The 14,462-nt window shown below is 40.4% G+C and overlaps 1 protein-coding gene across 1 annotated transcript in view; it reads right to left on the bottom strand.

Annotated features, from left to right (window-relative positions):
- stard13b (StAR related lipid transfer domain containing 13b) overlaps positions 1-13,848 on the bottom strand; it is a 47,636-nt gene extending 33,788 nt beyond the window's left edge. The window contains 4 exon segments of the mRNA XM_068745099.1: positions 5,037-5,070; positions 6,647-6,790; positions 7,852-7,995; positions 12,964-13,848. Coding sequence (XP_068601200.1) covers positions 5,037-5,070; positions 6,647-6,790; positions 7,852-7,995; positions 12,964-13,848 — 1,207 coding nt within the window.
- Positions 13,849-14,462: the final 614 nt, after the last annotated feature.

Raw genomic sequence — 14,462 nt, 5'->3', positions numbered from 1 at the left:
TAACTGCCTGAGGATACTGCTGAAAAAGCCCAGGAGCAGCAGTGCTAGTAAGCTATTTTGTGACTCAGGACTAAGCACTCTACATGCCCTCTTGAGGAACCTGATGTTTAAGTTCATGTCCCGACTTGATGAGTCCCGAAACAGTATCATATTGATGCTTACAAATCCCAGGTGCAGCTCGGTCAGATATCAATCATATCTATGGAAATATTGGTATTGGTGTCCGTTAAGACTCTCCTGAATAAGATGTTTTGCTGTGTTTTTGTGTTGTATGTTTTTACTATTGGGTCTAGAGCCTGTAATAAAGTTTATATATATCTTAAGTGCAAATACCATTCTCTTTCTCTTATAATGTTCTCATTATAACTTGTTCATATAGAGGGACAGTGAAGGTTAGACATTTTGGAGATAAGGTCAGAGGAGAGACAGGAACTATATCGGTAGAAGGATGCTGAGGATAGAACTGCCAGGGAACAGGGCTAGAGGTCGACCCAGGAGGAGATACATGGATGTAGTGAGGGAGGACATGAGAGTGTCTGGTGTTGGGGAGGACGATGCAAAGGACAGGATGAAGTGGAGAAAGTTGATTTGCTGTGGCGACCCCTGACGGGACAAGCCAAAAGTACAGCAGCAGCAAGTTCCCTAGGCGACCTCTAGGGAAAGACAGGGAGAGGGGCTGCAGCTGTTTGGACCCACAGGCAGTGACCCTGGGTGACTCCACAGGCAAGGGCTCTAAGAACAGCTGAGGAACATACAGGAGTCAAAGACAGCACCGAGTAGCTACAGTTATTATATAATACCCACTGATGCCTGATCTATTGTTGGACTGGAGGTTTGTATGGCAGTGTCTACCCACTGTGTGAGTCACAGCTCCCAGCTCTAGCAGTAGAAGACTGCTAAATTGTATCTCTGCTGTGTAATTAATTAAAATGAGCAGAACCAGTTTGAGGTTTTCTTTGTACTGTCAAGGCGAAAATAATAAATGTCTTGTTTCCTGACTTGAAAAAAAAATCCCCAAGACGAGACATGATTTGTGCAACTGGTGGGAACAGAAGGAAAAAACAGAACAGGGATAGTGATTGGTTAGAACAATATAAAGAGATAAATTACTTGCAGATATTCTGACTTTTAATTGATACAAAAAAACTACATCAGAAGATGGTTCAGAACATTCAGATGAGCTCTAAGTCTGTAAAATCAGTCAATAAGCACAGCAAGGCTATATATGTTGGAATCCACCACCAGATGACACTGATCACCGACATAAAAAGGGTAAAACTTTCTCCCAGCTTTCCTTTGGGTGTCGTTCACACCAACGTGTGAGGGACACTGGGCTTTATGTTGCTTTCCTCACAAACAGAAACAAGGATCCACAGCATTCACCGCTTTTATTCTTTTAATCGGTAGCAGGAGATTTACACATTGAAGCCAGATTAGCATATTCAATCAGAGAGGGGATTTGTGTAAGCAAACACACAGTCTATGTCTGGAGGCTCAGAGAAAGAGTGGGAAGCTTCAGACTGACAGTCCGTCACCAAAATAAAGCGCCATTTAGCACTGGAACTGCCAACATTCCAACACTCCTCTGGCTGCGGCAGAGGAGTTTTGGTACAATTTCAGACAGGAAAGAAATATAAATCCTTTTTTTAATTCCACTCCTTCATTTTGGGTTACAAATAGGAATATATGTTGTTTAAATTTTGGGTTTTCATATTGGATTTAAAAATAAAATAAAAAATAATTAAAAAAATGTCTTATCTTCTGTTTTGTTATACAGTACGTGTTTCTGAAATAAAAATCAAATTATTAAAAGATGCACATACCTAGGAACCTCACCTGCTTCACTTTCTTTCAGCTTGGAATGTGGTGTTTATTGTAACAAACCGTATGACAATTTATTTATGCTTTTCTTTAGAGACCCTGTCAGCCTTTACCTTTCGCTAACTTCTACATGGCTATTTTTGTTGTTTGTTGTTGTTGTGAAACATGAATAAATAAATACAAATACTGCACAATCTCATGCCCTTCCAGCACTAAATACAAGCTTTTTGAACCTCCTTTTCTGACCTGTAGCTCTTATTGAAATCTGATTAGACACGAAGATCTGCAGTTTTGAGGATGACCATAGCTGCTTCCTGTCACCAGAGGAAGCCGTTCATTTTTACATTGCAGTTTTAGACCTGTTGGGAATAGCTTTCCATCCAGATGCTGCTGTATGAGAGGGAATAAGGCACTATTGGCTCATCATCTGTCAGGGACTTGAAAAATACCAGAGTAATGCCTTCAGAAAATAATAAACATTTGAGAGATAATTTTGCCAGTAAGCTTGATTCTCACTGCAGACCAAATGTTCTCTGAGCATATCCATGTGAGGTTTTGCCAGGGAGCTCCGTGTTATGTTTTTAGCCTTAGGAAAAGCAAAGCAACAACTCAAGTGGGTCAAAAGGTCTAGTGTTGTTTATTATTATTATTATTATTATTAGATGCTCTTAAAAAAACAAGTAGAAACATTTTTGAAATCCCCTAAACTATTTCTGAAATCTCTGTCTGCTATCTCGACCCTGATTATTATTAGTAGGAGTAGTACCTATTATTAGATAACACTATGATAAACAAGCAAGTCATTGTGAAACGTAAACTGACACTAGCGCCTCCTAGCTGCGCTTAAAAACTTTGATCCATGGCTCATGGGAATGATTCTAAGTGAAACTCAAGTCTAACGCAAGAAATGGTCAATTTTAAAATTTTATTGTGACAAATTGAAAATATTTAGATCATAAAATGCTGCAAACAGATTATACACCAACTCCATGGTAGAGTGTGTACAGAATTGTGTATTTTTGCAGGAAATAATACTAAATGAAATGGTGTAAACAAGTTTTCAGGCACAAGACTTCACTTTTCTGAGAGCTTAATTGTACGCTCGTGTTTATTTGTATGACTACGTAAGACATTAGAAGGATACAAAAGACTAAAGGTTTTCTCACTGCTGCTTTGCTATTTTGGATAAGAACCAAAAGAATTTGCTCTCCTCTCCCAGGCAATGTCTTTTTAATGAGGTGGAGAGTGTTGCTATGGTCGATACGGAGAACCATCTGGTCGCCTCATATCTGTGTCATAAAAGAGGTCTCGTGAGTCCAGCTGTAAAATACAAAAAGGGAATATCGCACCTAATGTGTGAGTCTCTCCTTGTCTTTCGTATCGCTTTACAAATCGCTTTATGATTTCATTCAGATCAAAAGCACAAGCTGATTTATTTGATGGCTGAACTTCAGAGACACTGTCACTATAAGCGTGTGGCTGAAAGCACAGCTTGCTATGACAATCATATGAAAGAAAATATCCTGATGAATGTAAGTGAAAGAAGACCTCACAGACTTGTTGACAAACGTGTTGATGTTAAATCACGGAGGTCTCACACTCAAGTTTCCAAGGCTTACTGTCAGGAAGGAGCAGCGCATAATCTCAAAAGCACCAAAAGACCACATAAAAGTGACGTGGAATGTTTCCAGACCATAACGTCCACTTGTGCGGTACCATCCTGCAGAAGAGAGGTCATGTGAGAGGTGGCAACCTGAGCCTAAAATGGCATCTCGACAAATCCCACAGCTGTCCTCCCAAGGAGCCACATCACACCAGGCTGAATATTTCCTCTCAGCAGAACAGACAATGATCTGGCTCGCTGCCTAATTTTAACCGCCTTCCCAACAAGCAACCGATACATGGACAGCCTTTAGAATGAGACGCTACGCTGGGGCACCTGTGGCTGTCAGTCTCATTAGCATTGTCTGAGTGCTTGGCATAAGCCAGGACGCACTGCAGAAAGAAGCTGTGGGGAGAATATCCTGATGCGCCAGACAGCATCTTAGCTGTGTTTCAGCTACAGAACAGTTTGCAGAAAGATTCTCTACGCGAACTTCAAAACCAATTCACATATAAACTTTTCTCAAGAACTAATAATATCATGTAGCAGAGCACAAAACAACAGTGTCAACATGTTACATTTCAGCATAAAGGTTCCTGCATTTTGACATAAATACATTGATTGTCATGTGATTCAAAGTTGTGTTATGTAGAGGGAGATTAATGTAGAGATCTAATGATTTCACGCAAGTTTGTTTGTTCTTATCTCTCATTCTTGTTCAATTCCAGTGGATCATAATGTGATTATGATTACATTTAATTTAATAAAGTGTAAACAGGCAAACAATGTTTGGGTTCTAACAGTACTTAAAAAAAATATATTTGCAGAACTCCATGATTATATTATCAAGTTCTAAGAATCAAGTCACCAGTCTTAGTCTTTTTGCTAATGTCTTTGTATTTGTCACTGGGTGCTATCCCAGTATGAACTGAGCAGAGAGGAGGAGAAACACCAAAGACTCACGACAAATACAATTAGATAATCTATGAAATAAAATCAAGACTTTTCAAAATGTCTGAGATGATTGAATTTGGAAGGTAAAATCAGCACAAAAATAAAGAGATTATAAGTTGTTCTTGGTATCTTTATACACCAACCACGAAAAGTAAAAGTGAATCTGAGTTTATGTGTATTTTGTAACAGATTTTTGAATCCGTAAATGGGGTTTTCAATGTTAAAACTATTTTTTTTTCCAGACTCCACTCTGGATTGAGATTAAATTTGGTGGTGAAATAGAGGTCGCCACCCTACATGAAAGTGTCAAATTCCATAACCATCGGTCAATAATAAACCGTGAACCGAGAACCAAATTTTTAAGCTCCATTGACTGCAATGTTAACAAACATTTCAAAATGATCCAGAATCCAGGATCTCTTCTGGACGTCACCAAATTTAACCATCTGTTCCTGGTAACCTTCCCAACGTTCCCTAAAATTTTCATCCAGATCCGTCCAGAACCTTTTGAGTTATCTTGCTAGCAGACGGACGGACAGACAGACAAACAAACGCCGACGATTACATAACCTCCGCCTCGTCTCAGCGGAGGTAACAATCAGGCCTGCAGGACTGTAGACCTCTAACACAGGAGAGAAAATGAAAAATCATTTCTTACCTGTAGTTGCCTTGCTGGTCATTTTTTTGATCATCTGCAAGACAAAAGAAGCAACAAAGTCAGTAACACTGTTTCACCTTGATTTCACTCAGGAATGCTTGTCCAAATGTCTGGCACAGTCTACCAAAACATCATTTTACGGCCAAAATGACAACGCATTTTTATATAAAGTCAGTGCCATGTGACTGAAACACCAGGTGCTTTAATTAGATTCAATGTACGGTATCGATCTCTGCACGCTGTACAGTAGTTAGATAGGTTAAGATGTGTGGTCAGGAAAAGAAAATAAGTGACTCATAGTGTGTTGAATAAAGGAGTTGAGTGATGGAGGTCTATTTTTTAGGTAATATGAAGACTGCCAGATGACATAAAGCGTCCTCCTGATGTGGTCTAGTCAGAATTGTGTCCCCTCGCTCCCTTCCATTTCCCCTCTGTGCCCATTTGGTCTGATTTACGCTCTTGTTTGCGCTCCCTGTTTCCACATTTCTCCCCTGATCGGAAACTCCCTAACTCTTTATGGAGCTGTTTGTTTTTGCATTGTGACAGACTATTGGCAATCCGGTCACTTGCCGCTGATTCAAATTTCTATCCACATATCGGCAAAGGTTAAACGTTCTTATGTAAGAACACCAGAGAAAAATGTTGATGCATGTTCTTAGGATTTCATCTAATTTCTTTGGGGGAAACTTCCTCAGGTCACACTTTTTCCAGGGGACAGACTTAAAGAAATAGAGTGACTTTATGGGGAATATGTTTATTTGCATGCTGTTGGTGAGATGTTTCCTATTGTTCCTGGTCTTTAGGCAAAGTGAAGCTAACTTATTTCTGGCTGTAGCCTCATAGGGATATGGAATTGAGGAATATTATGGGATAGCTAATTATTAGTTATCATTATCAGTCCATGTCAGACCTAATTTGCCATCTTTCAATTGATAATTATGAGAATTGTATAAAGTATGAGTAAAAGTAAGAACGTTTGTAAAAAAAAAAAAAAGTTGTCAAGGCATGGCATGCTTACCCTCGTAGATTGACTAATATCATATTAGAATAAAAATAAGAATACGAATTGAACATGTGATCTCTTTAAAGTCAAAGTTGCATTGCAGTCAAAATAGACTTGTCTTTCACATATGTCAACATTCCCAGCTGTCCTTAAACCATTTTTAACAGATGCTGCTGACATTTTCAAGAGGTAGGTATGCTGCAGAGTCATCAAGGAAGTGCAAAGCTCGAGCAGAAAGGCTCAGTTTAAACCCACCCAAGAAGAAGAAGAAGAAGAAGAAATTAAGCAGCTCACAGAGTTAAAGATGAGAATATATTATTATTATATAATATATTTTATTCTTAAGCTTTTTAATTTTTGGTTTTCTTTTTTCTTTTTTTTGTGTTTGAATGTGTGGTTCTGTAATTTCTCTGTTATTCACATAATAATTAAATAAAAATTCCTTGTAACCTGTGCAAATAGTGTAAAACAAATAATTAAATGTGTGATAGGCTCTATGTAAGTTAAATATTGAGTGGAAACATTATTCTGTCCTACACAATACGCACAATTTTACGTGACTCCGTGAATCTTTGCAGAGGAATCTCAGTGTCTCAGAGAAACTTACCGTCTTCTTGGAGGCCTTTGTTCCCGCTGAGCTGCTGCTGGAAGCAGAAGTCCTGTCCTGGCTTGGACATTCTCCTCCGTCCAGTCGTTGGAGAATGCAGTTGCGTGGGGGCTGGTTTGATGTGGACTTTGAAACTGCGCCAAACTGCAACAACATCACAACAGCAATCAAGACTATGGGACTGTCTCTGTCTGAACAGGCTTGGGCAGGATGGGCCCCAACGGTGGCCAGGAGAAAAGAAAACAATAGGATGAGGTCAACTGCTGGGGAAGTGAAATCTCCACTCTCAATTCAGCTTGACAGAGGTACACAAAGGAGCCTGTATGTGTGCATCTTCCTTTGAGAGGACAGCGACAGTGACCTTGTCAAATATCCCAGTAGAGATGTCTTGTCTTGTCCAGCCGCCTGTCATTAGTTAAAGCAAGTAACAGTGAATGCCTGGGATGGTTATGCAGAAGCCTGGGAGGCATGTGAGTCTCTCTCTCAACCATTCCTAATAGACCAAATCATACAAACTCCTTTCAACACAATAGCGGCTCTGTGCAGAACATGCATATAGACGCCGAAAGAGCACTTTTGTTCCCGAATGCTAACTCTAGTGGGATATTTCATGAAACACGCCACCATGAGAAGAGCCCTTTTTAGTAGCATGGTCCCAGTCGTAACCTCGAAAGCACAATGGCTGCCTGTTCCAGCCACAGCGTTCTGACCCAGCTAAAGCACTGTACACTCCAGTCTCGCATCTGAGAGCTGCAGACCGACGCCATGAAACAGAGCAGTCAGAAGGACTTTATGAGATGGCCTGACAAAGCCCATAGTGTCGCAGACAGACTAAGATGCTAAGTCTCCATCCAGACACTGGGTTTATGGGTTAGCGCTGCTTGATTTGAGAGGCCTTGTTTGAATCTATACCCAATGCCAATGTGGGAAACGTTTTCTAACTGGCCATATCATAGAATTATGGTAAACACCTGTTACTCATACGTCTGAGGGGGGGGGGGGGGGGGTTCTCCACAGAGCACAGTAAATTGATTTTGGGAAGTTTGCAAGCATGACCAAGTATGCAGCATATGCCTGACAGGAATGTGTACAGTACCAACCGTTCCCATACCAATGAAGTCAAGCTACACGCTGCTTCATCATGCAGAAGGCATGCAGCAAATGTGTATCAAAGAATGATGGAAAACTGATTCAAACAGACTCACTTGTTTCTTGCGGGCAGTGCAGGGTGTGCCGGAGGGGGAGGAGCCTGCACTCAAAGCCTCCTCTATGTCTAGATTAAGTTGGTCCAGTTTCCTCATCAGCTTGTTCATCGACTCCGACCAGGGAGACGTGACCTGTGGGGCCTCCTGCGGATAATCAGGGAAGCATTAAAGAGAAGCTGCTTCTGTTATCAATCAAAGATCAGGCCAACATCACTCTATTGATATTGAAATTGATGTTTGCTTTATTGAAGATTTCGGGGGGGGATTGAATACAGGTATTCAGCTGCATTGTTTAAATAATTAAACATGCTTTGTCTAATCACAAGTTGGAGTCACAAATATGAAGCATTAATTAAATAATTGTGTCATATTACCTGGATTTTCAGATATTTTTGGTGAAACTTTGGTGTTTAAACAAAATTTTCAGGTACTGATTTTTTTTCCAGCCTTTCAGCATCAAGGAAATTTGTAAACTGCAAATATACACATCAATAATTTTCATCATTGAGAATAATGTCAAGGTGAGCTGCTAACACTTGATATTGAACTTTTAAAGGGTCAACACAATGATAATTTTTAACCTGGAAGTAAAAGTAACTGAATTGAGGGGTAGTTTCCTGCTTTGTTGGCAAATTTAATTACAGATTTGATTTTCAGATGAGGTGAGAACATGCTTCAATTTAACATTCTGCCCTAAAACGTGTTACAGTCGAGCTCAAACTGTCTTTTAAACTGCAGATGCTCCATCAGTCTACTCTCTGCTGCCACACATGGAAATGTGATCTCAGCCAGGGTGAAATAGTGAAGAAGGATGGTTCTAGACCTGTGTGCCATACAAACCATAATGGAATTCCCTGAACACGACTTCACTACTCCCCACCGTTTATATAAATAGACTATCCTCACATAAGCTGTGCCTGAGGAGCAGCATCATCAATCAGCATGATAAACCTCAGCCACCAAAGCATAAATTAGCATTGTTATTCTGCAATCTGACCGGAGTGTCCCGCTGAGCGGTGACATATCAGTGTCTGTTTCCTGCCTGGTCCAAGAGAGGGTCAGTATGCACTACATACTGCACTGACAGCATCACTCTGGATCCTTTCAAGAATCCCAGAATAATCCCTAAAAACACATGGGAGTCGACTTTCTGCTGGATTTCTCATGAGAAGTGTTTGACGCAGTAATATCATAATGTCTTCAAAAACGCTTCCTGGAATGTGATTCATCCAGTTCGTATAGAATATAGATGAATGAATAAATAGTTCACAACAACTGAATCTCATCAGTGTTTCAAAACATTTTTAGAAGAAGAAAGGGGGGGGGGGGGGGGCAGAGCTTTCAGTTATCAAACTCATCTTACAGCTGCATTACAACATCATAAACTACTTATATGTTTATATGCTGCTTATAAAAGCTAAATAGATGCAAAGTGTTGTCTCAGATATGTTTCATAATTGTCAGTAAAAAGATAAATCCATTATCTCAACATAAGACTGAAGTTTGAATCAGGAGATAAAATGTACAATATCTTTGATCCTCCTCTCTAAACTCTAAAGTAGTCATAAATATCCAATAAAGAAAATGGTTTCATGTGCAAACATGACCCATAACACAGCAATGATGCAGAAACGCTAAGATTATATTCAATTACATTAGAAAATCCCCCAAATCTGTCCAGACAGTCATAATAGGGGCCGTTTGGTCATTCCAATGAATTATCTTTGCTTCATAATTCTATTCAAATTTAGATTTTTATTAGTTGAAAGCAAGTGACACTAATAAATTCAAAATTCAAAATGTCCCCTCATAATTTTTTGGATAACACACATACGTGATACGACCATGTGTCTATAATCAGTGGTCCTTCAATGTTAACTGAATTCATCTGAATTTTAAAATGATATATAGATGCTTAAAATTAAGCTTGAAGGCACCCATCAGTGAAGAGATCAAATTAACCCCAAACACACAAAATGAATTCCTTAGCTGGAATTCAAACTAGCAACTGTGACCTGATTACACCCAATCACTTCCAAATCAAATCATGCAGCCACTTACAGAATGCAGATGTACGATTGTTTAACTGAAGGGTCGATAGATATTCTAATGGGAAACTCCCAGTAGATCTTTTCACAAGGCAGGTTTCTGTCATAGATTTACTTTAAAAAAGTGGGACATGTTTGACTATTCCTAATTCCTAATCTGAAAGAAAGAGTGTTGTCCATCTATGTACATCATAACATAGCAGCATAGTTCAGTAATAAGCCTCTCACAGGAATAACGATCTGAGTTATATTATAAATAAAGTTATTGATTAAATCACATGTTGCTAAATTATCTCCAAATCTGTGAGGAATTAATTTAGAGGGTCCGCTGACATTACTGACCACCCAGCATCAACTCACTGACCAGCACTGTCGGAGATTATGTTTTTTAATCTCTAAGGAATTACCTAAATCTGGCCAATCCCCTGACCTCTGAGGACTCAGGAGTCACCTGGGTTCACCAATGGGAAAAAAATTGAAGCTTCTGACCAGGAAATGTAAAAAAAAAAAAAAGATTTAACTTGTCTTCTTTATGTTACAACTAAAAATCAATGGTCTGCACATTAAGTTCACAATTTGAAAAAGAATATGTAGAAAGTGCAAAATATAAAAGGTGGGTCACTCCCAAAAGCAGGCTGCAGGCATAATGGCAGGTTAATTATCACACACTCACTAGTGTTTGGTGGCCCCAGATGGATGATTAGACTTAAATTCAAATCACTGATTCATTAATATTTTATGATATTTGTGTTGGATAGGTTTGATATTCTGACACAGATTAAGAAACCTGTCACTTGTATGACAAAAGGAATTTTAAGAACCCGATGATCTTGCGAGGCGGACTCCGAATTAACCCCCCAGACTCAGACAAAAACAAGGAACAAACAGATGCCCCATTCTGACACATGCCTCCAGCTAAATCTGGAACACATTCACACTGTCTCTTTTCAGTGGCATCCCCAGAAGGTGCTTTTTAGGAATGCGGGCACTTCTACTTAGAATGAGACAAATTCCAGAGAGGGCCTGACGCTCAAGTGAGACACTGTCCTTGATTCATCTCTTCGTGCCTTTCCCCTCGATCCGGCCCCGGTTATTGTGTGAAGTCCTCACACCATGGCAACTGCGCTGGTATGAGTCAATCCTTCAGATCAATGCATTAACGTTATCTTCTGGGGACAGCAAAAAGTGAGCTGACTATAACTTTATCAGCGCAAATTGGCCACATTGTGAACCTCAGCATAGCGGCTTTGACATGGAAATGAGGAGTTAAGTGTGTGAGCTCTGGGCTTGGTGCCTAGTCTGCGCCACCCACAGAGAGAGCCAGAGATCACCATGGAGGTGTCCAAATGTAGCAGCCGGTCATGCGAAAGGGCAACGGCTACCTGGCTACTTGGAGGAATAAATTACATTCTCATTATGCTGTGATGCAAAAGCACAGAATGAATACTGTCTCATCTGTTGGTAGAATGGGAAGGAGCTGCGTGTACTTTTTAGAGGTTTTTAGTCATAGCGGTCATGAGACGTGTATAAACTCTGTGCATACAGTGCCCTCACATGGTTAATGTTAAAAACAGCATCTAAGTAAGGAACTGCCTCACTGTCACCTTTTCATAAAATAAATGGCATTGTATATATAAGCTAAAAGAACATCTAGTTTAATCATTTGTGAATCCAGTTTGAGTATTTTACTATATCTTTTATATTATAGGATTCTATTTATGTACACCACCATATTTTAAACAGCATGGAGTTATTTCAGTATTGATGGCGACATAATGTTTATATTAGAAGTTTGTGTACCGGTTTTAACGTTGTCATTTTTGTGCGTTTTATGCATACTTGACATTCAAACAATGTTGGACTTTATATCAGTTAGAAATTAATCCAGGATTTGAGCTAACTGTGACGCCTGTGTTCAGATTGCACAACCATAAATCGTCTTTGTGCACACACATATAAAGTACATAATGGCTTGTTTTAGTCGAATTAAAACCAGCAGACTTTTTCCCTCCCCCTGCATGAAATTGAAGACTTTCCTATAATGATGTCTACATTGCAGGCCGCCGGACAATAACAGCTTCTGGTGCGAGGTAGTGAAAAGAATAGTCTTTCTTTCCTCTCATTCCACTGTGCCATTTTGAACATGAAGCTTTGCCTTAACATCCCACCAGATCAGCAGGGAATTTAACCTCCACGCAGCTTCCTTCTGCACGCAGTTTACATGTGTGCCGTGATCTGACTGCTAAAAAGGACAGTTATATTATCTTGTATTTATGAAATCCCAGATGAGGCTTTAAGATGGCAATGAAAGGAAGCGATGAGGCGTTACAGGATATTCACAATTAGGATCGGGGTAAAAAGCTGTGTCAAACAAGAGCCCACTGTGCCTTGACTTGTTCAAGATAAAGAGAGTCACGCAGCCTCTCAGTCTATACGTTCAGTCAAACTGCTCTGTCAAAACAGCGCTGCCTGCTGAGCGAGTGGACACAAAGCAGAAGCTGTTTGCGCTCCTTCTGGAGCTTCGTATCACTACTACAAATCTGAAGACAGTTTACTCCTACACACTTTTACCGACATCATCTCACGGTGTAATGATCTCACATTACGGCCTATTATGGGAATTGCTTTTAACCAGCCTTTACATGGATCATTTTGATCTAAATTTAGGGGTATTTTAATGATGAGTTAATCCGTGCATTTCATGTTACTACAGCTTATCTTAATTTTACTGTCTTAACAATTTACTTAAATTTGATTTGTAAAAACTTGACTGGCTTTTTAACGTGAGAAACATAATTTGTTATATTAGTATTTGGCAAAATGTGCCGGATAAAATGTTTAATACTACAGTATGGCATTGTTTACTATACTGTACTGTATAATATCACGTATCAAGTCTGTTCCTGAAAGACAAACTAATAAAACTAAATACATATAAATAATCTGTGGGATCAAACACAATGACATCTCTTTAATCTCTTGGCATTAAGCGATGCTGATTAATACTACAGTGAGAGGGCCTCACTGAATAACTGTGGATGGTTTTAAATGAATAGCTGCTTACCTCCTTACTGCTGCTCTCCTCCTCCACTTCGTAACACCTGTCTCGGGCAATAGGATCGATGTCTGCACTCAAAGCACCTCTCCTCTTCTGTTTCGCTTTGCTTCTTTGTCTCGGACTGATGAGGAGCTCTCTATTCTGAGCAGGCTCTCGGAAAACGTTGTCGTCGTCATCGTCGTCGTCACCATCGCCGTCATTGTGGTTATCGTCCTCCTTCTCCGCCGGCGAGGACTCTCCATCGTCAGAGCTCTCAGTGACAAAGGCATGGCAGTCCACTCCAGAGGGAGGACTGCAGTGTGAGAAGGTGATGGAGCTCGGCTTGTGTCTCACAATGCGAGGGCGATCCGGGACTCTCCGGCCTGAATGGGGAACGGCTGTCGTGACGGGGAGGGGAGGACCGGAGTCCTGATTGAGGACGGCTAAATCAAGGCTGTTTGAGATCCCGTCAATGTCTGCTTTTACACCGTCCACTGTGTGTCCAGCATCACCATCTACTACTTTAGCAAGAGGAGCAGGAAGGGCCGTGTCATCACAGCAGTTGTCGTTTGACGAAGGTAATGTGGACACGTGAACTGCTTCATGAGGCTGAGCTGAGGCCAGTGGACTCGAGTTCAGAGCTGTTTCACTAGGACTGACTGACACATGTTCAGCCGTCTGTAAATACTCGGCTTTCAAAGATTCAGTGTTACTTTGACCGGAAAAAATAGAATTCTCCTTCAGCTTGTGCATGTCCTCATTTGTCTCGGACAGCGATGAGCTTTGGGCTTCAAGGCGACGATTGTTCCCTCTGCAGTCTGATGAGCCGTCAGCTGAGAGAGCAGATCTTCCTGAAGTCAACTCCAGAGTTGAAGCTGCCCAGGTCTGACATCCCTCCAATGGAATCTCCATTATTCCTTGATTCTACAGTTTCTCATAGTTCAAAACATAAATCCACAGGTACTTGTTTCTGAAGATTCTTACAGCCATTTTCATCCGAGATGCTCCGTCAAACAATCCAGCAGATATCCTGGAAAAACATCATAAAATCCTGTGATTGTTAGACAACGTATCCAAAACAGACATGTAGATTCTCCAGAAACAATGCAGGCACCATAAGTACAGATTTTACAACCGGAGCTGTTAAATCCAGCTTTGAAACGCTCCGACTTTGTGAAATTCAACAATCTGACTCAGGCTGGGCTGTTCAAGTCTGGATCTGTTTCACACACGGTCGCAGTGACATCACCTCACAGAGGAATCCAGCTGCTCTTCCCCAGTCAATGATTTACTACGTGCTACACTATTCATCACAGCAGACGATGTCCCGAGTCAACCATGGTTAACGTCCCACCCACCCCTTCATTAGGTCCCTCTTTAAAACTCGCTTTGGACAGGAATACAGGACATTTAATTATTGTGCTGACACAGATGATAATCGCCTGTGTTTTTTTTATGGGATAACAAAAAAAACATATCCTTATAGGACCTGCTGATAACTTGCTTTTCTATGAACCGCAAAGTAC

Source organism: Brachionichthys hirsutus, chromosome 11 (genome assembly GCF_040956055.1).
Source record: "Brachionichthys hirsutus isolate HB-005 chromosome 11, CSIRO-AGI_Bhir_v1, whole genome shotgun sequence".
NCBI lineage: Eukaryota > Metazoa > Chordata > Actinopteri > Lophiiformes > Brachionichthyidae > Brachionichthys > Brachionichthys hirsutus.
This window is presented reverse-complemented; position numbering and strand designations above follow the sequence as displayed.